We start from the raw sequence: 26,311 nt of genomic DNA on the forward strand, positions 1-26,311 counted from the left end.
CCACACAGCTATCATTTTAACTCACATTTTTTTTACTGTAAATAGATTGCAAAACTATAATGTAAATGGAATCAAAGCAGCTGTACAACTCATGGTTGCATGAACCATCACTTCCTCGTCGACATATAGATGAAGCTTTCTTAATGTACATTTAAAATCTTTAAGTTCAGGCAATGGAAAAGTCCTGCAAATTTGAGCTCTCCCTGAAATCATGAAGTCAAGAATATATTGTTGGACTTCTGGTTTGCCATCGGTGCCTTCGGACACATGGAGGCGAACTCCGTCTTCAGTGTCCGATTTTATCCCACTGAAGGACCCTGGAAAGGGTCGAAAGTCGCCTTGTAGGGGTAATGAATGAGGAGGGGATCCCTGCTTGATGGGAAACTAAAAATTGGGAAAAAATCAATAACAGGACATTGATTGTCTATGAAGATTGAATGTAAAAGTAATTAAGATATGTATAAGCTAAAAATTTATTGATAAATGTAATAATGATGTTTGTGCTTAGTTGATATAATAAGAACTGTATTAGCTTAAATATGATATAGTAGATATTAAGGGAAAAAGAGAGGAAACATTTGATGTTGTAACTTGAGATTTGTACTAAAGATTTTTGTATGTTATAGAACTACTGATTAACCCAACCACCATGTTGCTTTTTAAATACTTAGATGTAAAATTGGAAAAATAATATATTATTTTTTAAAAAGAACATATTGTTGAATAATTGCAGACACTGGTAGGAAAAGGTAGAACGGTAGTCAAGTATTGTTGTTTTTTCATCTAAAATTAACAAATAAAATATTGCTTGGAAAAATAATTGATAAAATAGAGGAATATTACTTTAATGCAATAATGATGCCAATTAACATTTTTAAGTTAGTGTACATTACACCAACAATCCTCCACCCCCTAAATGGCCTGCTTAGGTTAAGAAAAAGGTACTCAGTGTTATCACCTCTGAAAAATAGCTTCTTTATATGCAGAAACGGGCATTTTTCTCATTTCCACCATAATCAGCGTCAATGATAATTAGTTCCAAAGTGCACAAATTAACACTGAAACATTAATTTATTAACCAAGATGTTTCATAACTTTTGATCCACGGACAGCATAGAATAGAAAGAAAAGGAGTGTCGAACAATAAGTGAAATCTCTGAAATGGACAATGATATCAGTTAGATGAAGGTAGTTGCCTTTCAAGTGCCACGTTTCTCTGGCTTATCTCTTGCCTTGAGACTTAAAAAAAAAGCGACAATACATATCCAAATATGCCTTAAATCAGAGTTTGTGGTATAGAGATATCAAACAGTTTATGCCACATAAAGATGTGATTTATCGACGCCTGAATGCCCGTGATATCCTCCAGGCATTGGGTTCTTCATAGCGATTGTAAAGTGGCTCCAGGCGCTGCTGCTTCTTTTGCTTGCTTAGCTTTGTGGGATCAGAAACCTTGAAAAAGGCTGGGGCAAACTCCACAAGCCAGCGGGGATCTATGGTGGTAACCTCTCTCATATACTCTTTGGTTGTGAGCACAAGCTCATGGTACACCACCCTAAGAGTAAAACAAAAAGATCAGAATGTCATTTTCTTTTCAAACAGAGCTCTTCTGCCTTTCATATATATTATATGTAGGTAGACTGTTCTTAAAAGGCACGCACAACAAGACTCAGACTCAATTAATTTAAAAAAGGAGTGTAAATGCTTTATATTTAAAACTAGTTTAAGCAATCTAGTTAGCTTCCACCTGAGTGTAGTGGATCAAGGTTGAATCAAGAACCATTCTGAAGTGGCAGAACTTGTCTTTTAAAGAAAAGAGGAATATCATAGCTCCAGATTTGGCTCAGCTCTTTTAACTATAGACATTAAAATCTTATTTTGGATGTTAGATGTTAGGCCAAAGGTTCTTAAACCATTTGACTGAATTACTCCTTTTCCAAGTCTCAAATAATGTCATTAGTCCCATAAAATAGACTGGTTTTTTTTAACACAAGCATTTTTGCAGCGTCCCAAATAGGATCCTTGACTCACAAACAAATTGCTTCATTACAAATTGCTTCATTACCCCCAGGATACGTCCAAATTATCTTCCCGGGAGTAATTACTCCCAATTTAGGAACCACAGCTCTAGACTTCTATAGGGGAAAACTTAATATTATTTAATATATGTTTATATTGCTTCCTAAACAAAGTGTCTCAAGGCAGTTTACAAAATATAGATAATAAATTAAAAATATAAAAATGCATAAGAAAATGGAAGGCCAAGGAAAAAAGAAAATGAAACAGAAACCACAATCATTTATTCAGCATTCATAATGAATGGATTTGGATATAGAGATAAATTTTCAACAAAAATGCCTTAAAAGATATAAAGGCAATCTTAGTGGGCAGAAAGGCATTATTGCAAAGAAAGCCTACATACAAGAAACCACAAAATTTCACTTCATAGTTCTAGGCGTATATAGTAGGATCTTCTGTAATGATCTGAAAGACTGTCCGTGACTATATAAGTAGTCTTCAATTTACAAATGGTCCCTTAGTGATCGTTTGAAGTTATGACGGACTTCCCCAAAGCTACTTACTCATCTGGTTTTAAAGTTCTGAGAGCTGCCTCCTGCTTTGCAGTCATTTGGGGCACTTGGCAACCAACTCGCATTTGCCACCATTTGGAGTGTCCAATTGTCATCTGACTGCAATTTATTATTTTTTTGCTGGAAGCTGGCTTAACTTCCAATTTCCAGCAAAAATGCTTTGTGTAAAATGGGTTCTTTTAATGTCTGTGGTTTTCACTTAACAACTGCTGCAAAAAAATAATAAAATTGGATATGGTGATCTTACTTTTGACAGTAATTTCTGGCTCAATTGCAATCGTAGATTGAGGCCTACCTGTAATAGTGACAACAGCCATCATGTTTCTAGTCCAGTGATGGCAAACCTTTTAGAGACTAAACTGCAAGCCAGAACCCACTTATGTATCGTCGGGTGCCGGGTGGGGGTGGCCCATTGTGTGGGTGTGGCCCATTGGGTGGGCGTGGCTACGGTGGTAATGGCAGACTGGGTAGGACTAAAAAGTTCAATCAATCAATTCCAACTTTGCGAGATCTTTTTTTTCCTGTGAGAAGTTGAAATTGATTGATTGAATCTTTATTTTTTTTTGCACATGGCGGCGGAGGCCTCAAGTGAAAAGGTTTTATAAAACCCAGCTGAAGGCCTAGGACTGGGACGACGGTGTGCGTGCCCACAGAGAGGGCTCTGTGTGCCACCTGTGGCACACGTGCCATAAGTTCACCACCATGGTTCTAGTCTCTGACTGTTATTTAAAGCTTTATACAATGAAAGCAAAATCTTGAATCTGGCTTATAATCTAAAAGCTTTTGTGGAATATGTATAACTGAATCTCTCCATTATAACATGTCACATAAGACAATTGGCTATATATTATTCTATATAAAATTCTATTAACTTTCAGTTGAATCACACCAAAGCACAATTGTATCATACCATAATAGAGTGTAGAGTGGTATACCTTATTATCTTGATGGAAGAAATTATGCAAATTTAAAAATTTCTCTAGACTATCAGGTTCTAGGGACATTTAACCCTATTTAGGTATTTCTCCACATATTTGTAAAACACAAAATAGTATTATTCTGAATTAATACAAATTTCTCATAGCAATATTTTTTGTTTCCAAATTTCTAGCAATACAGCTGTTTCACAGTACAACTGTGAAGGAGGCGTGATGGGGTGGCAGCTTAAGGACACTGGATCTGCTGACCAGAAATGGTTGACATTCCAGCGGTTCAAGGCCTGGTAGCATTATGGGATGAAGTGAGCTTCTGTCACTTGCCTCTAGCATCTGCCTTGCTCATCCAGCAGTTTGAAACCTTATTGCGAGTAGATAAATGGGTACCACTCTGGTTGGAAAGACTATCTGCATAGGAGAATGAGAGCCAGTGCTGCACCTGCCCAGACATGGGGCAAAATCAGCAGAAGAGGCCCTGGAAGATGTACAAACTAGTTCACCCCCCCATGGTGTACCATGAATAAGTGCACAGGCACTAAACTGAACGAACAACCAATTAGGCCATCAAGACTATTCTGTAAGTGTAGATCTCCCTGACAAAGGTATGCTACACAAAATAAACAGTGTAATTTTCTATTTACCTACTTAAAGCAAATTCAGTAGGTATTCAAATAGAGATAATTTTGATTTCAATACACCCCTTACCATTCAGGCTGACGGTTGAAGAGGGCACTTGAGGGATGAATATAGACCACTTGCTGATCAATCAAGGTCCGGTAGCCTTCTTGTGGGTCCTTTTTAGCTGCATTCCGGAAGAAGCCACTGCAAATGGCTTTCTGGACTCGTACTGTTGCTTTTCCACAAGATACCACATCTAACTTGTGCCTGTCAAGGGGTGATTGAAAGGCTTTAGGACCAATGTGTTAAATAATAAGATCCTGTGGTGCATCCTGTTTTAATTTTCTAATTAAAATAGACTTTTTCCAAAAGAAAAATTGGTTTAGATCACCATACCCAAGTATCAGCATTACTTAATTCCTAACTATTATTTTCAACAATGGATTATCTTGGTTCTATTGTTTCTATAATTGTAATATTTTATAGGAAAGGACTGTTAAATATTGCCTCCTATGTGAGCACATTCCTAATCAATTAGAATTCAAATATGTAATGTACCACTGTTTCTTTTACTACTGACAGTCAATCTCAAAAGAGTGAAACCATCTATCATTTCAGTGACTTTACTATATACACTGGTAAAAGGAATATTAATTTTTTAAAAAGAAGTTAATTGACTTCACATGATGTCCTTAGACATCTATCCTTAGAAAGATCAGAACTGTGCAGGCAATTATTTTCTCTTGATACATCACAGATATAAAAATTGGTCTTTGAAGATGCTTTTGGACCTGGGTATTGGAGAAGACTCTTAAGACTATCATCAATCAAACAGAAATGACCAGCTTAAGCTATTGTATTTTGGATACTATATGAAGCTACTTTGAAAAGAATATAATATTAGAAAAAATAGAAATAAAGACAAAGGATGACCAGACGCAAGGTAGATTAACTCAATTACAACAATAATGAATGCACTTTTGTGAGATGTTAAAGCGTAGATTAGAGGAGGATTTTCCAGAGAAAGTTTACATGGTCAGTAGAAGTCAATACCAACTTGATGGCAGTTAATCAAAAAACAGGTATAACATGACCAAATCCTGAGAGTTTGCATTTTTGGTTATGGAGAAGGTCAACATTATTCCAGACAAACCTGGTCTGTAATTGGATATTACTCCAGGCACTGAGTGGGAGATTTGGAGCCTGTTGGTATTTTTCAGTTGGATGAATTTGTTCTGGTAAAGTGTGTTAATGGTTCTGGATATTATGTGCTATTTTATCTGTCTATACTGCCCTAAATCATACTTTATTGAGTGCAAACTGATTCAATCAATCCATCAATTTTTGTCAATTTCTTGTTATATTCTACATCTAGTTCTTATTTTTTCAAAATCTTTTCAGATAATATTCAAGCCCAAGTGTTGCCACATAATCTACAATAAGCTGGGGTTTTTTTGGCTAAAAACAATTTCCCCTGTATTTCATTAACTCACCTATCCATTATTCCCAGCATCTGCTTACGAATATCCTGGGCACGACGCAGTGAGCGGGCTTGGATAAAGTTTTCATAGCACCAGGGATTGGAGAACTTGTTGTTCTTCCAGGAGTTGTAAACAGCCAAAAGTGTGAGGTGATCTCCTTCAGTTTGGTGGAATTTAGCTTTCTTCTGGTCAGCAAGAGCTTGCTTGTCCTACAAATATGAAACAAAATTAGTCTTATTTATTTCCACCTTTCAGATATAAAAATATGGATTTTCTAAAATGGTGAATGCATTTTATGATGAAATGTTAGCAAATATATTTAAACCAATCGAGCGCAAAAAGGGATAAAACAGAATTTTAAAATATTGAAATAACCTTCAAGCAAATTATTGAAATGTACATTATCATTTATATTGATTGCAAAATTAATTACAAAATGCTAAATAACTGGCATTACCAAGGGACCTGTGGAAGCAGATCTGCAGAGAAAACAGGAAATTAAGTTTTTATTAAAGATCTCACTCTGCAGAACGTGCAAACTTTTATATCAACATGTCAGCCATTCTTTTACATTACTTTATTTGTCTTAGGAAACTAAACATTGCCAAATGCTTAAAACTGAAATTGAATGAAGTCGCACATTTCAAAATTACCGTATTTTCCGGCGTATAAGACGACTGGGCGTATAAGACGACCCCCCAACTTTTGAGATGATTTTCAAGATTTTTCGTCTTATACACCGGAAAACCAGCGAGCCCAGGAAGGCACGCCCTCCCCTCTCACTGTAGAGGAAGCAGGGCAGGCTGGCGTCTGGCGGGAGCCGGCAGGGCAGTGCTGCGCACGCGCGCGCTCCCCAGCTGTTAACGAGCACTCCTTAGGACTAATTTATAATCTCTCATGTAAGAAAATGCTGGGGGGGGGGGGAAAGAGAATTCATAATATGGTTTGCCCTGAAAAGGGACAAATGACACCCTCTTGCGGAGGGGGGGACGCATGTTGAGGGGCGGCGGCGGCGGCGCCTGCAAGACAGCGCGAAAGAGACGAAGCCGCGCTATTTCGCGCTATTTCCCTTTCGGCGGGCGGCGCGCGGCAGCATCCGGAGCTTGCGCGAGGGGCATCTGGGAGGCCGGCGCGCGAGCGCGGGAGAAATTCCGGCGCGGCGCGAAAGCAGGTGCTGCTCGCCCGCCTGCCTGTGTGCTCGCTCGCTGGCTGGCTCTCCCGTTCGCAAGACAGCGCGAAAGAGACGAAGCCACGCTATTTCCCTTGCGGCGCGCGGCAGCATCCTGAGCTTGCGCGAGGGGCATCTGGAAGGCCGGTGTGTGAGTGCGGGAGAAATTCCGGCGCGGCGCAAAAGCAGGTGCTGCTCATCCGCCTGCCTGCGCGCTCGCTCGCTGGCTGGCTCTCCCGCTCGCTCACTCCCCGGCTCCTAAGGAGTCCTCGGGGATGCTGCCTGAAGAGGGAAGAGCATCGAGCGGGAGCCGGCAGGACAGTCCTGCACACGTGCGCACTCCCCGGCTGCTAAGGAGCGCTCCTTAACAGCTGGGGAGCGCGCGCGTGCGCAGGGCAGTCCTGCCGGCTCCCGCCCGATAGCTGATTTTTTTCCGGCGTATAAGACGACTGGGCGTATAAGATGACCCCCCAACTTTTGAGAAGATTTTCAGGGGTTCAAAAGTCGTCTTATACGCTGGAAAATACGGTACACTATTCTATGCTTTTGGAAGGTATGTTATTGGAATTAGTGCTCTTTCCTTGTCTGCATTAGATTAGATTTTACAAACCTAACAGAATTGGCATATATCATATTAATATTTATTAATAAATATGTGAGAAGGGTTACCAAATAATGCTTGAAAATTCAAAGCCCGACTTTAATAACATCTTCTAAAATCAAGAACCTGTTGTGTGATAAGGATAAACTGGAAATCAAGTTTTCCATTCCCACGTCAAATCTGCAATTCATCAGATCAGCCATTCTTCTCCCATGCCCCAGTCCAGCTGGGTCCAGAGCATGGTTGCAATATAAGATGCAATATTTTTCATTATAATGCTCCCCAATTTACCTTAGGTCGATAGAAAACATTTTGCACAGACAGCATTGAGACAATAGTGAGCATTTCCTCGCTGCAACCTAGGTGCACTGACATAATGAGCATCTTGCAAAGCATAGGCTCCAGTGGGAACTCTGCCATCTGGTCAGAAAGGAGAAAAATATAATTTGGTTGAAGTATCCCTGGGTAAGGTTTAACTTGCAACTGAAAAATACACATACACCAATAGCCCCATAAGGAAAAATGCCAGCCCAAAGTAAGTTACCATCATCGTCTGCTGCTGCTAAAGATTCCTTCCAATCCCTCCATCCAATTACTGTGTGAGAACCAACAATAGATCTACCTGCTTAGGAGTATAGCAAGAAATGTTTATAACTGTTTCCATTTATAAATGTCTCAATATGTTTCCATCTATAACTGTTGATGGACTTCACATGTAATAAACAACAGTGCAATGCAGAAACAGGCATCCTGTACACAGCTTTCACAAAGGCTACATTGTGGATATTGCTTTCCGCTGTTCAACCACACCAAAGAGAATCTGAACAATGCTGATCCTACCCTGCGCCCCAGTCGAGTGAGCAGCCCTTCATCATCCAAAGCTCCCAGAGTATACAGTTGCTCCATTGCAGTGATCAGAGTTTCCATTGGGGGAGCATCCATAAAATCGAAAGACAGCAAATCATTGATACCCATAGCCTGAGTATGTCAGAGAGAAAGAAAAGACAGTAAGCGTTGTGCACACATCTGGTAACTGACAAAGATGTTTCCTAGGCCTGCTCCTCAAAATATTACTCTCAATTTTATAGATTAATTTGTGTGAAATCCCCTAACTTCCATCTTTATAAAGCTGGGCAAGGCTTTTTTTTTGAGGATGCTGAACAAAAGCATGAAGTCATTTAGATGCCAGTGCTCACCTTGAGAGATAATACAGTGCTGGCCAGATTAGTTCTCTGAATCTCAGGCACATTGGTGGTCAGCATCTCATCACGATAGGCTCGCTCTGTGTAGAGTCGGTAGCACTTGCCAGGGCCTGTTCTTCCAGCTCTTCCAGCTCGTTGCTTAGCTTGAGCCTATAGGAATCACAAATTAAAAGATACATAAGAGAATTCATTCCTTCTGCTTACCCACTAAATATTATAATTTGCATTAGAATTAGACCCAGGATAGTTGTAATTCAAGACCGAAGAAAAAATGATGGAAGGAATGCAGCAAATATTGTGTACAGCAGAATACGACGTAGAAGCAAAAAGTTACAAAAACAGTTCAAGAAGTGCTCTATGGAACTCATGAAAGGTTTTTATATATTCCATATACTGTGGACATACATTTAAGCATTCAAAGAAGATAAAGATTCATTAAAAAAAACCCTCCAGCCTTTAAAATAGAACTGAATGGTAGAGGTATTACTATTTGAATCCTGACAAGTGATTAGTCTTCTATAGTGTCAATACGGTGCTGCAGTGATAGAATAAACAAAGATTCAGTGCCGTAGTAAGCCATTTCATGGCAAAAGCTTGGTATAGAGAACAAGGTAACAGCACATTTTTAGAATGTTAGAATGTTTACAGTTAGTTCTTGCTTAGGACCACTTTTTGAAGTTGTGACAGCACTGAACAAGTGATTCTTACTATGTTTCAGCATCCCCTAACATGACTGGGTGCTTTCCAACTGGCTCACTTTGGTTGCAGAATCACAAAGTCACATGTTTACCACTTATCACCTTTCATGCCAACTTCCCACAAGCAAAGTAATTGGAGAAGCCAACAGGGAAGGTCATAAATCATTCTAGTAAATTTCCCAAACATTGTTGCACACAAACGCTGCCACACGCTCCTCCTGTGCACACCCTGCATAAATGTAATGGGATGACCCTGGGAGATGGAAGAGAGATGCTGTTTATGGAATAATCACACTGAAGAGTGTGAAGCCTGACACTGCATAACAAACACAAACTCAGAAAGGAGTTTCCTAATTTATCAGGCTGCAAAATGAGGTAGTGAGACCTAGCACTTTCAGACTTGCAGGATTCTGTTAATGTTCTTATAATAAAGAACAATTAGCTCATCCAATCATGTTTCCTGTCTGATCTATCTCAGAAGGCTAATGTGTGCTCTGCTACGCCATCCCTCTTAGCTTTCCTGCACATGTGCCCTGGTATGCCATCCACCCACCTGATTTCCTTGCAACCGCCCCGCCTAACTTGTAAGCAACCTGCATCAGGCCTCCCCCACTCCTTACATGAGACTCCCCACCACTTCCCCCCTAACTTATGTGTCTTTTGGTTATGAGAACAATCAGGGCTGCTGGAATTGTCACTGCTACATGATGTGGTCATATATGGCACCACACTTTATGACCACCTCATATAGTAACAGCAATCTCAGTGCCAGCTGCCACCCTAACCTGAGGAACACCTGTATTGTTCTTCAAAGATTGGAGTAAGATACTACCCTTAGTAAAAACTTCAAGTAACATAGTATCCAACAAATACAGGATACCTGAGAAATTGGTGTCACAACCAGCTGGTCAATCCCTGTTTTGGAGTTGTACACTTTCTGCTTTACAAAACCTGGATCAACTACATAATAGATACCATCAATTGTAAGTGAAGTTTCAGCAATATTTGTGGCAATGACCACCTGCAGGAGGAGAAAAAGGAATGGCAAACAGTTGAATATAACAAGAAAAAAGTAGGGGTGAGAACAGGACTGCTATTAAGCTACTTTTATGACATGCTGTTCATTCAGTGGTCAGAAACTGTCACTTATTGTACATACACTGCAGAAAATGAAGAAATATTCTCCCTGAAAAAAACTGTTTTAAATTGGGGTGGGGGGAATGGAAAACTAAGCCAATGACTACATAACAGGTGTTGTTTTTAAAAATTGAATAACAAGTTCAGGAGATCACACATAAAAATCCACGAAAAACTCTTGAATGTTGCATTGCAAAAAATATGCAATTTATAACTAAATCACCCTCTTTACAAAGAGAGGGAAGACTTTTATTTATTTGGGAAATCTATAGGGCCACATTTCACATACAGTAAATGTAACTGTGAGCAATGTACACCAATGGAAATAAAAATAGTAATAATTTTAAAACCCAAATTTAGTTACAATTCTATATGCATTTAGTATAAATTGATGTTTTGTACACAAAATTTTTTTAAAAAACTTTTATTATTAATTAAACCTACAACAACAGCAATTTATAAAATGACAACCAGAACCCTTAATGTGCACTACAACTCAAGGTGGTAGATCACTAAGGTAGCTCCAATTTCTAAAAAGTTAAATCTAAGGAATGAGCCTTTTAAATAATTCAATGTATCATATTAATATGCATGAAGAAAAATCTCCCTCTCTCTTTAGAACTCAATACATGTGGTATGCAATTCAGATAGATCTTATGAAACTCAATTGTTACTTCGCAGGTCATGAAAGACAAGATGAAAAAAAAACAGGATAAAAGAATTGCTGAGGATGGATATTACACTCCAATTAATAATTTTATCAACCATGTAAATGCGGCTTGTGAACTTGTCTGACAGAGTTCGTAAATATTATGTTACTAGGGCCCAAAATTCAGTATCAGACCCACGTTTTCAGTCTTCCACAGAAAGAAAAAGGAGTTGTAACAATGAGCTATTGTACTTTAAATATTCCCCAACTGTTGGAAAATATTATTTTCAGTTGATCAAGAAGTATTTCTAGATGCTATAAAAATATGTTCATTATAGCAGACAATAATATCATTGTATTCAGCTTCTTCTATATGTCCCAAACCCCTTGATTTCTTATAAGCTTCTGTTTGTGTAATTAGTGACAATATCTAGCCAGATGTTCTGCTATCTTAAATTGCCTTCAATTTTCCAAGTGTTAGGCTTTTTTCATTGACCCTTCAGTGTGCCAAAGTATTTAAGCTTTAGGCTCATTCTTAGTACTTCCAGTGAGCAGTCCGGTTCGCTTAATTTAGAAGAGTTGTTGCTTTTCTATTCAAGGATTTTTTAACTATCATATCCAGTATTATAATTTAAAGGCATTTTTTTTTCATTTAACCTTTCAAATAATCCAGGTTTTATAGTCATCTGTTACCATTAAGAGAAAAACAGCTTTCACAATATGGAAATCTGTCATCACTTTTATACTTATTCTAGACCTATCATAATCTTTCCCCTAAGTAACAGATGCCTCTATTTCATGGCTAGAGTCGTCATCACCTCTGAATGATTAAAAGAAGCAATGAACAGATGACGACTAGGCTACTGGCACCATTTAACAAGCAAAAAGTACACACTGTTGAAGCAAATCGGATAACATACATTACTATCAAATTTACTTGTGGCTTTTCCCATTCCCCCCCCCCCACACACACACACTGCCCAGAACTGCCATATCTGATTTCAAAATAAAAACATTTCCAAGTATTAGATTAATTAAAATAAAATTGTAAGAAGTAAAAGTCACCTTTGTGATAGTTTTTTTTAAATTAACCTATTCACTCTATTAGGGAAAATATCAAGTCCAACATTAATAGGATTAATGAACAGAATGAAGATAGAAAATAAGAGAATTTTAAGAAACAAGGATATGTAAAATATTCTGAACTCAGAATGGCTATTTTAAGTTTTCTGAACTTGCAAAACAAGAAGCCAAAATGTTTTGTTACACATTAAGTGAAGGGATTTTTAAATTGTGTTTCAAGACTTGGACAGTATAAAGGTAAAGGTAAAGGTTCCCCCGCACATGCGTGCTAGTCGTTTCCGACTCTAGGGGCCGGTGCTCATCTCCGTTTCAAAGCCGAAGAGCCAGCGCTTGTCCGAGGACGTCTCCGTGGTCATGTGGCCGGCATGACTAGACGCCAAAGGCGCACGGAACGCTGTTACCTTCCCACCGGAGTGGTCCCTATTTTTCTACTTGCATTTTTACGTGCTTTCGAACTGCTAGTTTGGCAGAAGCTGGGACGAGTAACAGGTGCTCACTCTGCTACGCAGCACTCGGGATTTGACCCGCCAAACTGCCGACCTTCCGATCGACAAGCTCAGCGTCCTAACCCACTGAGCCACCGCGTCCCTACTAGCCAATAAAACTGGCAACATAATTTCCATCCCTGCTTAAGCAATGGAGAAAAGAAGAGACAGTTAAGGAAATGCTACTTTAATATTTCCTGATGTAGGAAATAAGAATTCATGCACTGAATATTCTTGCCCCTGTACATTTTGTATTTATATTTTTTTCAGGTAGACTATTAAATATAGATAAGTACTATGGATGTGCATTACACACAGCTTTATATACATACATACATACAACCATCCATGCGTGTGTGCCCACCCATATTTCTTTTCAGAATAAGCAATGTTATACCGTACACACACTGCATACAGAGCAATAAATTGTAAACATCCCCCCCAAAATTAAAAACTAACAAAAGAAAACATAGCTAAACCTAATTTACGCCCACTCCATTCACTATATTTCCACCTCTCTTTCTATGTCTTATATCACTTTGTACTTTTGTTCTTTAAATCTCTTTTGTTTCTTGCTGGTACATATTAAAAGAGTGTATTCAGAAGAAGCCTTAACCTAAGAGGGAAGAACCATATTCTTGGTATTGATGTTGTTCACATAGAGTTAGACCATACTGAAGCAAATCCATTGCTCTTGCTTTTTAGTTCAGCTCAATCCTGAAGTTATTTACGGCAGGAAACTACAAAAAATAAGCTTAAAATTCATAATGCTCTAACACATAATCTCAATGAATTTGTAAATATTTTCACTGAGAAGATGCTAAATTTATAATCTGAACTTATCGCCCCCCAAAAAAGGCATCTGAATAATAAAAAAGAGGACAGGGAATGAAGTTTTAGGGTTAACTGAGGCTATTAAAATAATAACGAGAAATAGTACATACCCAAGAATCCTTAAAGCACTCAATACGTAAACCTACTGATTGATTGATTGATTTTATATGCTGCCCATCTCACTGTCAGGCAGCTCTATTGCCATCAAATATATGCAACTTCCTCTCAGCATCTCAAAAAATTTCATCTTCTCCCCATTAATGGTCAGGAATTCCCATATTTATAGAATGAAAAGAAAATGTCTTCCAGCCTTTTAACAAGTTGCAAAGAAACATTTTACTTTTGAAAACAAGATGCTTAATAGATCTTCTGATCTAGAAAAGATTTAATTATTGATTATATTATATTGAAGATAACCATCTAGTAAAAAAACCCACATGTGGGAATAGATACCTTTCGACTTCCTGGGGGAGCTGGATCAAAGATCCGTGTCTGCATCTCACTAGGCAGTGCTGAATAAACAGGCAAGATTATCAACTCAGGAACATCTGGGCCGAGGGACTTCATTCGTTCATAGAGAATTTCACAAGCTGTATCAATCTCTTCTTGACCAGTCAAGAATACCAAGATGTCTCCTGTATGAAAGAAAATCAAATCATATAGTTAGGCCAATACAAAATCAACACTTACAATTAAGTAACAGACAGTGATTTGAGATTTGAGATTTCTCTTGTGATTTTTTTTCAGTCTGATTTTATAAAAACGAAGTATGTGGCTTTTACAGCTGTGAGACTACACTAAAAAGTAGATAATTGGAGCACAATTTGTTGATTCTAATGATTTGTTCTGATTAAGGGAACTGTAAATAATTCAGGAGAAAAAGCAACATAATGACAGGTGCTTCTTTGCTAAGTGAAGATGAAAAGTTAGATGAAATTGATATGTTAAACAGAGCATGGCACCCATTCCCCTGCTTACTAATCAATGAGGGTTATGTAAATCAGATAGAAAGAAATTTAACATTAGGACAGATATGGATAGGGAAAACATACTGGTAAGCCTAGACTAGACTATGGCAAGATGGGCAGTAAATAAATTAAATAAAATTTTATATATGATTTTCCCTGAAATTTCAATTTTTTTCTTCTTAAAAACCTTTGTAAAATATAGGCTTTTTTCTCCAGGAGCTTTATACAGAATTCTTCCTTTATTCTTTGGTAGTGTGTTGAATATTTCTCCTTTTAATATATAAACTGGTTTAAAATATATATTTGTATTTTAGCAAAGTTCTCATTTAACAATATCAGGTTTGTGACTGCCACAGAAATCCAACAATATCAAAAAGAGTCTAAATTAATAATAGATAGCTACTTGGGAATTTCTTTGTCCATAAAAACTAAAACTCTTTATACTAGAAACGGCAAAATAGACTCCCAGGGGCAAGAAAGCTATCTTATCAGGCTTATTTACGTCAAATATTTTTATTCTATCTTGTGGAACAGGTATATCCACTATAAAGTTTTTATAGCTTCCACTGGCCAAATCTGAATAATAAATCTTGTGTACTTATTATTAAATCTGGTGTATTTATTATCATTAAAAATGGAAATCCCATTCTGACTTAACTAGTATAAAAGAAAAAGGGATTGCAAGCTAAAAGGGTTTAGACCAGGAGTGTCAAACACGATTTCACTGAGGGCCACATCAGGGTTGTGGCTGACCTTGGGGGGTGAGGGGCTGGTGGGCATGGCCAGCTCAGCGTCACTCGTGTCAGGGGGCACCTGTGTGGTTCGGGCAGGAGCTGGGGGGATCCACTGTCTCCAGTGGAGGAAAGCAAGACCACGGCAAGCGCCAAACTCTTGTTCACCAGAGGAGCCTTGCTGTCCCTCTCAGGCCACACAGAGAACCCTGGATGGCGGCATAGGCTGCCCAGAGCCCTGGGCAGTGGAGGGCAAGTGCCCAGCCTGGTTCTTGAACTCCCAAGGCATCGGGATCCCACAGTCCAGCCTAGTCCTGCTCAGCTTTGCTTCCCAAAGCTGGCGCCCAGCTACACTTACCTCATCCTCGAAGCTGCTGCTACTGTGCTTGCTCCCCTTGGCCAGGTTGCTCAAGGTGCGTGTGGGAGGGCAAAGTGTATAGGTCAGAGGGTGCCCCACTTCCTCTCCACGCAAGGAGACCTGGCTTTGTAACCAAAGTATCCTCAGCGATAGGATGGGAGACCACCAGGAGAGGTCAGGAGGGGACAAGGGGATGGCAAAAGGGCAGCAGGCCAAAGGCAGGACTTCCCTCAGACCTTCCCTGTTTCTCATTATAATACTCTCCCTTCCTTCCTTTCTTTACTTCTTTTTCCTTCCCTCTTTATTCTTTCTTCTTTCTCCTCTTTCCTTTTTTTTCCTTCCTTGCACTCTTCCCTCTTTCCTTTTTTCTTTGTCTTTCCTCTTTCCCTTTCTCCTTCCCTGTCCCTTCTTGGATGTTCAAATGCAAAAGGGGAAACATTTCTCAATGCCTCCTTACCTTGTGATCAAATGGCAGTTTTGCTAGTAGTCTAAGGCCACTTAAAAGACTGAGAACAAACCAGGCCCAGTTTATCCCGTGCTTGCCTTTAGTGGGGGGCGTCCACAGACAACAATGCAGCAGAACTGTCAAAATGGGGGCTGTGATAGTTGATCAGAGCTGCTCTGTTTTTTATGTGCAACAGCTTTAGCGTTCAGGAACAAAGGTTGCTTAGTTGCTTTTCTATTAATACACAATCCTTAAAAGGGCTCTCTTGTAGGGACCCTGCCTTGATCTAACTGAGAGTGGAAATATAGCAAAGGAAAATATTTTTCCCCCTCTGCTTTGTCCTGTTTTCCCCACTGGAAATGGCTGTTAGCAACACTCAAGGAAGGGATATTTTCCTAAGAGCTCACAATTCAAGAATACCAATGTTAACTTGGATTGCCAACAAAGTTCTGTCTGTGGCAAAACAGAACACAAAATTGCTTTCTCCTTTGAATTGGGGCATTTCCAACTGAATTGCCCTTCCTTCCTTCCTCTTTTCCTCCCTCCCTTCCTTCCTCCAACCCTCCTTTTTTTTAAGCTGCCAGAGGCTCCAAGCAGAGGTAGCAACAGGCAGGCAGCGGTGGGCAGAGGCTTCCTCTTTTGACCCTTCCCCCGTCATTGCCTCTGCATGGCTCTCAGCTCACCTTTCCCAGACCTGCACACTTGTGTGTGTGTGTGGGGCGGGATCTCATCCCTTGAAGCCCCTCAACAGAGGCCTTCTGCGATGGCAGGCTGCAAACTAATGAAAGCTGTTTTTTTGGAGTACTTGTTTTTCTCAATGTGCCGCTGATCGAATTGTGCCCTGGTCCCTTCAGCTCCTGCTCCCAGCCCCATGGAAGGCTGCAAGAAGCTCCCACTGCAGCTTCTCTTATCTCTTCCATTCTTTTTCTCCCCAATGTCACAGAGTGGGGCTGCAAGAGGTGGGACCCCCCACACACACACATGAGCGCACCACACACTCACACAAACAATTGGGCGGGTCTGGGAGAGGTGAGCTGAGAGCCACGCAGAGGCCCTTCAGGAGCAGAGGCAATGACAGGGGGAGGAGTCAAAATGGGAAGCCTCTGTCTGGAGCCTCTGGTCGCTTGAAAAACAAAAAACAAAACATGTGGAGCAGCAGCTTACCTTTTTGTCCCCCCTCTCCTCCATTGCCTCCATGCCTGGATTGACTCTATGCCTGCCGAAAGGGCAGTTCTGCTTCCGACCCCCCCCCAATGCAAGAAGCTGCACACCACTGATGTTCACTTGCTGCGTCCCCCCCACAGGCCCTGCGATTGCCTACCGCCCATTGTACACTGGAAGGCAGAAGCTCCATGACTTAAAGGTTCTGTCTCCTCCGCACTCAGGAAGGGGCGAGGGGAGGGGGAGAAATTGGCAGCGTTACCAGTGCCTGGGCCACCAGCAGCTGTGGTTTTCCCACTCGGAGGTGGGTCAGTCCCAGTGAAAGGGAAGCTTCGCAGGCTGCGAGGCCAGGCCAGCAAGTGGGGCATGGAAGCACGGGTGCAGGCGCAGCACTGATGTATAACTTGGTGTGGAAACGTGGTCAGCATTAGATCCACGGCGCTGCCCTGGAGCCAGCGAGGGGCCACCTCACCACCGCCCCTGGGCCTGCGCCTAGGAGGCTGCGAGCGCACAAGGGCTGGCGTTCTGGGTGGAAGGGAAACGTTCAGAATGCACTCCCCAGAGGGTGGGATGGGGGCGGTCCCTTGCTGGCTCCAGGGCAATGCTGTGGATCTAAGGCTGACCTCGTTGTAGATCAGCGCCCGGGCCAGGCTGAGGCACAGTGGGCTGGTCCTTCACCATTTCCAGGATGGCTTTGCGGGCCAATGTGTTTGACACATCTGGTATAGACAATACCACGGGCTGCCACAAAGAAGAGGGAGTCAAACTATTCTCCAAAGCACCTGAAGGCAGGATAAGAAGCAATGGATGGAAACTAGTCAAGGAGAGAAGCAATCTAGAACTAAGGAGAAACTTCCTCACAGTTAGAACAATTAACCAGTGGAACAACCTGCCTCCAGAAGCGATGAATGCTCCAACATTGGAAGTTTTTAAGAAGAGACTGGACAGCCATTTGTCTGAAATGGTATAGGGTTTCCTGTCTGAGCAGGTGGTTGGACTAGATGACCTCCATCTTTATTATTATTATTAATAAAGAGGTTTTACAGAAGTATGCACGCAAACCTTTTCAGTGTCAGACCCATATTAAACTTTAGAATGCTCACTTGAGGAGGATGAAGAGAGATTGTAAAACTGTTCTGAACCAGTTCAAATCTTAATTAGATTGAAATCAAATTAAGTGTAACAAATATGGCTAATATAATTACAGTGAATATACTGAATAATTCCCCAGTTTGAAAGCAACTTCTGGAGAGAGTCTCAACATCGTTCTCATTCCATCTCTCACCTGGAGGTTCTGTCAAATGGATCTGCATGACTGTAATCAGGCTGGCATCTAGGTAATCTGTCTCAGGTTCCTTGGTGTAAAGAATCTCAACTGGGTAGGTCCTACCAGGAATGGTAAAGATAGGGGCCTCATAAAAATACTGAGAGAATTTAACTGCATCCAGTGTAGCTGAAGTCACTATTAATTTCATGTCTTGTCTCTTCTGAACAGTCTATGGAGAAAAAAATAGAGTACATTAAAAAAAAGAAGGCAGAATACAAACAGAAAGATCAACAGGGGGTTGAACCTCAGGACAAACATGTGTGGTTTTGCTTTCTTTGAGCAACTTTCTGCTTCATCATTTTAGGATTGTGGATGATTTGAAAGAGTTCATACCTTTTTCAGGAGACCAAAGAGTACATCAGTATGTATAGTACGTTCATGGGCTTCATCCAACATTATGATTGCATATTGTGTCAGATCCGGATCAATGAGGCATTCACGAAGCAGCATTCCATCTGTCATGTATTTGATCACAGTTTCAGGACTAGTGCAATCCTCAAATCGGATAGTATAGCCAACCTTCAAAAATATAGCAAAAGGAGTATCAGTAATGAATACTAAGCTCCTTCACTCTTAGAGAGTGATATTAAGGTCAATTTGTTTGGAGGCAGGAGTTACAAACAGAACAAGAACAGCCTTTAGTTTGGTGGTACATCTAGAATTTGAGACTTTTGTTATGGGTAAGGCTTTGTTATGGATCCACTTATAAAAAACACTATTTGGTTGGAAATTGCCTTTTATAACATGGCTGCTCTAGTAGGCATGACCAATTACAAACACCCACTGTAAAGCAACTACCACCCCCACCCCCCAGTCCAACAGGATAGCAGACTTCTTCAGCTGGCAAGGCAGAAAGTTCAAGAATAGAATTCCAAGAACATAAAAATTCAGATCAGTAGTTTTATTGTAGAAAAACTAAAGTAACAGTCTTGAAAAAATTCCAACAACTGCTGTGTATCCAGCAACAGCCCTATTTATTCTTTCAAGAGGGAGGCTGGGTTTCCATCTGTTTTTTATTTGATAATGGATACAGGCTTACTTCTGATCATGAAAACTAGTTCTCATGTAGAATACTCTTTGCCACTCAACTTTTCTTTTTTTCTGAATAGGTGGGATTACTCTGTAATTAGGTTACAGATTCATATCTTATTTTCTAACAATATGCTTCATCAATGTATGTAAATTTCACAATGTAAGAACCATACCACATAAATTCAGAAAGTATAGTTATTGAAGCAAGTAAGGTCTTTAAAACTTTCGGGGGGGGGGGGAGAATCAACAATGTCAGATGGTAATTTTCACAAAATAAGACATTCGTGTTTTGCATACCTAATTGAAATAAATTATGTAAAACATATTCAAAATAAGCAAATTGCAGAAAACAAAACACACATTTTCTTGAAATTAACCAAACGAAGCTTTCTTTCTTCTACATGATTCTCAAAACAGCAGGTACTAACAATGGGGGAGAAATCTCTGAGAAAGAAAAGTGATTACTGTATACAAGCCCAGATCTAAATTCTGAGTGAACTATCTATAGAGTTCAAGGAGAGGGTTTTGTCTTGGCTAATTTAGAGACAGTGATATAGCTTATACAAATTTGTTGCTGAGTATTGGGAAAAAATAGTTAAATGCAGCTGCTGCTTTAAAGTCTTATTGTATTATTTCTTTTTTTGGTACATAACAGGATTAATTCATAAAACAGCAGAATACATCTTACCTCTTGTCCTAGACAACAACCAAATTCTTCTGAAACCCTCTTAGCAACAGACATGGCAGCCACTCGACGAGGCTGAGTGCAGCCTATCTTCCCACGAGTGGTGTAGCCAGCTTCAGCAAGGTACTGCGTGATTTGTGTAGTTTTCCCAGAGCCAGTCTCACCAATAACAATCAGAATCTGGTTATCATGGACTGCCTAAAAAAAGTAGGGGGAAGCATTGAAACAGTCTCATTTAAAAGAGAATGGGTGTTCAGGAGCAATCTGACTGGTGTTGTTTGCTTTTAAATCGTCAACAGTCACCACAGTGCAGAAAACAGACAAGCAGAAGTGTTAAGTGTGTCAGATCAAAATGAGGAATTTATTTATTAATCTTACGGATCCAAAATCTTGTTTCAAATCTTGGTTCAAACCGTTAGGGGGAAGAGGGGAGGAGAAATAAATTGACTACCCACTGAAAAATGCAGCACTTTTAAGAAAATCTGGGCAGAATTTTTATTGATCAAGTCCCTGAAGGTTTCCAATTGTGAATGAAATGAAACTTCCATCATTTTTCCACCATTAAAATGCTGATTTCAACACCTGGGAATTCTGGCTAAACAATGTCAGGAAGGCACAGCTTGCAATGTTCTTTTACTTGGGTTGTAGATGGTCACTACTATTTGAACAACATGGTAACACTCTCCTACCAGTTATTTATTTTTTAAGCATTTGTCAGATAGTTTTCATTGTTTTTCTTATTGAGAGCTATTTATTCTTCAGATACCGTAAGTCATCTTGGATATCTGATAAAAAGCAGAAAAATATATTTAACTGATTAAAAAATCAAGTTTCCTTTGAGTGAAGCTTCATTCTGGTGATATCATGGATACACCACTGCAATTGTCCTGAAAACAAATTCATAGCTTTTTTCTTTCCCCAGTTTTCTTCTAGAATATTTTTTAAAATTTCCTATCTTGTGTATAGTCCTGTTTTTCTGTAGTGATCTTTCATTCATATAATAGGGAGACATGTCCCTGCTCAGCTTCTCAACCCAAATAATATCAGCCAGGTGTTACCAGGTGCTAAGTGCATTTTGGATAAATGAAATTATTAATGTATTAAATAATTACATCAAAAAATCCCTATTTCAGGTTTTCTGAATACAGGATTCAAAGACAAAGTAAAATTCAATGTATGTCCAGATTAGATGATTAGGGCAGGCAAGATATTGGATTTAATGATCCTTACAATGATTTAAGCCAACTGCTTTTCTTAAAGATTTACCTGGATGAGTTGATCCTTCAGACGAAAAATTGGGAGACTTTCTCGCTGTTCAATTATTGACAACTGTGTCTTTTTGCCATAAGAAGCCTTGTTGCCTCCAAAAGCATGCTTCTTCCATTCAGGAATGTCATTGGGCATCATACCAATACCCCGCATGTTGGCTGCAATTTGCCTTCCATCCACTGAGAAGAAAGAAAGAAGAATCATGAATCTGAGATGAATCCATAAAAGCACTGACAGAATGAACTAGAAAGAGATAGTCACTGAAGGAAGGGACAAGAGTCACATATCAGCAACAGAACTATACTTAGAATATTTCTATTATAGGTTGATTTGCTTCATTTGCCCTGTTCTGAATATCCATCAGGTGGAGTTCTAAATTGTATATGAGTAACATACTTACAGAATGAGACAATCATGAGTTTAAGATAATCTCTAATCTGAAGTAAGGACCAAAAACATTTGTAGGAACACAGTAAAAAATCCTGTGCAATTCCAAGTCTTGCCAATGAAAAGTTTCCAATATTTGCTGAAGCCAGTACTGGGTTTCCTCTCTACTCAATATATGTTATATCTATACCTATATCTATCTATATGCATTATATATACATGTAAATTTATGCAGGTATATATATTGCATATACATACATTTATGCACATACATTTGCCAAAGCAAAATAATTTTTAAAGAGCGAAGGACCAGAAAAGAAATTGTATTAACTTATTAACACCAATTAAAATAATTGGTAGTTATTTATTCCATTAAAATAATAAAGTATCCCTTGTCAGGAGCCACGATTTAGAGTCTGACCCTGATCTTGAATGTGATGATATTGCTCCAGCTGAATCCATGCTTCACAACTGTCAGCCTCAGGAATCACTGTCAGAATTCAATTGCAGCTGGTAAGTTCCAGGCATTTCCTATTCAGCTGGAGCAATGTTCCTTAATGAGGCTTCTCACAAAATGAAGGACAAGGAATGAGTAATTGCAGCTAACTGGTTGCAGACAGTTTTAGGTCCTGTCCTTGCACTCCTTGCTGGACATAACTATTGTGCTATCCAACTGTTGAACTGTGTTCCTGCTTCTTGTTCATGACTCTTAACCTTGACTCTTGACTGATTATCTGATTTGGCATCCTGGGACTCTTGTTTTAGATTACAGGTAGTGCTTGACTTAGGACTGTAATGGAGTTTGGCATTTCTGACATGAGTCATGATGGTTTTAAGTCAAAACACCAACATGACTGGCCAATTTTACATTTTTTTGCAGTAGATGTTAAGTAAATGCTGCAGTCATTAAATGAGTCGATGTATTCCCAAGGGCACTCTTTTTACCAGGAACAGAAGGTCAGTTTCCAGCAAAAAGTATTGTAAATTGTGTCATGTCCCTGCAGAATATTGCAATTAGTTGTAAAGGTGACCTGGTTGCTAAGCCTCTGAAAGGCAGTCACGTGAGGAGACGAGCAATATATGTGCAGCCATTGGAATGCCAGAACTAGATTGTAAGTACCTTTGGGGGAGTTGTCATAACTTCAAATAGTTACTAAACAACTGGCTATTAAGCTAGGACTACCTCTATATTATTGCTTTTTGGACTGTCTTTGGCTCTCTTCTGGCAAGCACTCCTTACTAGGCATTTGAATCGCATTCCTGTCTGCTGTTATCTGCCTAAACTGCAATAAATATTCCTGCTTCCAAAGTACTGTTTCTATGTGTGTTTGTCAACAATCTTGAAACAAAGAATCCGTTAAAAGTTAACTGACTCTCCATGCGCCTATTATTAACCATTGTCTCACAATTGTTCTCATATGCAAAAATATAATGTATGTTTGCCTACAGTTATATCCCTCCATCAGAAAAGGGGAAGAAAATATGATGCAAATAGGATAATTTGAAGGGACAACTGAACTAGGAAGATAAAACAGAGCAGTGGAGACAAAACTGGATACTGATATGGCAAGGGAAGCTGAAGAGGAAAGGAAAGTGAGAAAAGAAAGGTTTATGTCAGGGGTCTTCAAACTTGGCCTTTTTATGACTTGTGGACTTCAACTCCCAGAATTCCTCAGCCAGGCACACTGGCTGAGGAATTTGGGGAGTTGAAGTCCACAAGTCATAAAAGGGCCAAGTTGGAAGACCCCTGGTCTATATATTAGTTATCTTCACTAGCTGAACACCTCTCCCAACTATCTCTCTTCAATGGCAGCTAATCTTGCTGTCTACATCTCCATTCATTCTGATAGCTATTCTGTATTCCCCCCCACCCCGCAAATGTAAATCCTCCCCTTCCCTTTCTGAAAAATAATTATGGGAGGGGGACACTATCTTCTTCTCATCTTGTTAATATTTGAAAGGAATGGTAGAGGATGATGGATGAGCAATACTATTTTTTCTATTTTACCTTTTGAGGTTGATAAAAGAGGACCAAGATTGTTGGGGGGGAAAAGGCTGATTCTATAAATTGCTGTTAAGCACTATGAAGTGCTATATAGGTCTAAATGCTATTGCTATATGCATATGGAGAGACTTCTTTAACAATAGTTAGGACAAAGAGAAGGTATATCCAACCTGGCACTTTACTTTCCTAGAATGAACTAACCAGCCAGTAAGATACTCTATTTTGATAGAGATCATACTAAGAAAAATAGTGAATAAAGATGCTATTCAGGTCCAATTTACAAGCATCTCCATTCCAGGAGTTCAACGTTACAATCAATTAACAAGTGTTTGAGGATATGTTCAATCATGTGCTAGAAAACCATCTGCAGGGATGTTTTAATTTACATTCCTGAACTGAGTATAGAACTAGACATGATAATGTAAATGGTCCTTTCTAACTATATGATTTTAGGAATCTAATAAAAGAAAATTGGAAAAACAATCCTTAATAATAAGGAATGATAAACTAGTCATGACTCAAAGTGTTTGTGTGTATAGGTGTATAGCCACACACATACTTTTTTTAAAAAAAAACCACCACAAACTTAATTCGCTTAACAAAATTGATACCACTTTTAAACCTCTTATGCTATGCTGCTGTATTCTGAAATTCTATTTCATAGTACACCAATAGGGGAAAAACCTGGGCAATTTCCCAAACTAGAAACAGTTTTTTGTCAAGCAAACTGCCTACCATGTTGTGTATTTAGATTTGAAATAAATATGAGTGTTAGTTAGTGTCAAACAATTGCTTGTAGAAGATACTGAAAAAAGGTTTGGGATTACCATCTGGAAGGGGATCCACCCAGTGTTTGTTGAGCCCCATGGGAATAGAATCCATCTCTGCTTCCCGCTGGGCTTGCTTTAGTTCTCGCCTCTCTTTAGCAAGTGCACTTTGCATCATGGCTGCTTGAGACAGGGAGCCATCAGGATTCTGGAATCAACAAGAAAATGTTGCATTATTTCTTGCTTCAGACTTCCTGAATCTGATCCTGACTGAAAGATCTGATTCTCAACAATCATCCAAAACATAAATGAATTATATTTATGAATAGAAGAAAGCAGGGAGAACTTGACAGTCATACACAATTTTAACAGTGAAGAGGACAAAGCTTAAATACAGAGTCTGGCCATTAACAAAAAATAAAAAAGAGATTCCTGGAACTGATGTAGATTATGAAAAGATGTGCTTTGCACATGTATATGGCAGAATATGATGAGAAAGAGTATTAATTTGCTTTAAGTGTCCTTCATTGTTCTACTGCAGTTTTGATACATTTTAACTTTTTACAAACCCATCTGAATCCAGTATTCAAATATACTTCCCCATTTCTACAGAGAGAACCAAGAACAGTATTTACCTTCACAATTTTAATGGGGCTCATGTCCATGCTCTGCTTTGTATGACCTCGCAAAAATGGTGGTTCCTCCTCTACTAACTCAATTTCCAGATCCTCATCTAGAATAACAAATTAAATTCAGCTTTCTTAATTTAAAGCTTCTTAATTATGTCAACAAGCTCGTCCACTCTTTTTTTTTAACCAACATACAAAGCTACTTCATACAGATGCGGTGCAGCATTATTTCCTACTTTTGAACAGCCCCTCCACAACTTCATTTTAATACAACCCACAGTACTGGACTCTGGACTTCTGGGGATACAAAGATTATGAAAGAAACAATCTCTCTTCCATAACATGAAAGTATCTTAAACAATTATCTGAAGTGACAGTAATCTGCTGAAAAGAATCTGATTGAGCATTCCCAAATTCAACATAGATGAGGAGCAAAAAAAGTAACTAGTATGTGAAATACACTGATGCATCACATCTAGATCATTACTGGATCCATCATGGCTTTACCTTCCTCATCATCAACCTTTGGCAAGATTCCAGTTTCTTCATCAAAGTCAGGAAACTCCTCCTTGGAAAGCACGTTAGCAGCAATCATCTGGGAACAAGCCAAATGGTTATATGTATCCTCAAAGACACAACAAACAGGCACTACCTTTTCTAAGTACAGATTTTGTAAAAAAGCTAACCTTCTTTTCATGACATAGAATCTCACATAGAAGATGGAACTCCTTAATAGAAAATAAAATACTACCTAGCTGTTCAGATGGATATGCCAAAAGGGTTAAGTTATCTATTAACTACTAAGAACCACAGTAACTATAATGAAGTTCTCATGTTCAGAGCAAGGTACCTCCATTCACCAATTTGCGCATGGGTCAATTTGGGATTGTTTGTGTTATTTGCTTCAATCTGAAAAATGCACTAAATTAATCTTAATACTGTATAGCAGCAGCATACATCCCAGATTCATGTAGGAAGGACTTCAACTTATGATCAGTTGCTTAGCAACTGTTTGAAGTTAAAAGAGATGCCCCCAAAACTACTGATAACCCCACTTCAAAGTTA

General features: G+C 39.3%; 1 protein-coding gene across 2 annotated transcripts in view; it reads right to left on the bottom strand.

Annotated features, from left to right (window-relative positions):
• Positions 1–1,052: 1,052 nt before the first annotated feature.
• DHX8 (DEAH-box helicase 8) overlaps positions 1,053–26,311 on the bottom strand; it is a 37,948-nt gene continuing 12,689 nt past the window's right edge. For both annotated transcript variants that reach the window (XM_081344809.1, XM_081344808.1), the window contains exons 9-23: positions 25,754–25,841; positions 25,253–25,350; positions 24,678–24,825; positions 21,456–21,637; positions 20,193–20,387; positions 18,806–18,991; positions 18,431–18,641; positions 13,936–14,117; positions 10,175–10,315; positions 8,591–8,746; positions 8,235–8,372; positions 7,686–7,814; positions 5,638–5,834; positions 4,232–4,411; positions 1,053–1,555 (exon numbers count right to left, since the gene is read on the bottom strand). In XM_081344809.1, the coding sequence (XP_081200935.1) occupies positions 1,336–1,555; positions 4,232–4,411; positions 5,638–5,834; positions 7,686–7,814; positions 8,235–8,372; positions 8,591–8,746; positions 10,175–10,315; positions 13,936–14,117; positions 18,431–18,641; positions 18,806–18,991; positions 20,193–20,387; positions 21,456–21,637; positions 24,678–24,825; positions 25,253–25,350; positions 25,754–25,841 (2,451 nt within the window). In that variant the 3' untranslated portion in view covers positions 1,053–1,335. The remainder of the gene's footprint in view (positions 1,556–4,231; positions 4,412–5,637; positions 5,835–7,685; positions 7,815–8,234; positions 8,373–8,590; positions 8,747–10,174; positions 10,316–13,935; positions 14,118–18,430; positions 18,642–18,805; positions 18,992–20,192; positions 20,388–21,455; positions 21,638–24,677; positions 24,826–25,252; positions 25,351–25,753; positions 25,842–26,311) is intronic.

The sequence above is a fragment of the Vipera berus genome (genome assembly GCF_964194415.1).
Source record: "Vipera berus genome assembly, chromosome: Z".
Lineage (NCBI taxonomy): Eukaryota > Metazoa > Chordata > Lepidosauria > Squamata > Viperidae > Vipera > Vipera berus.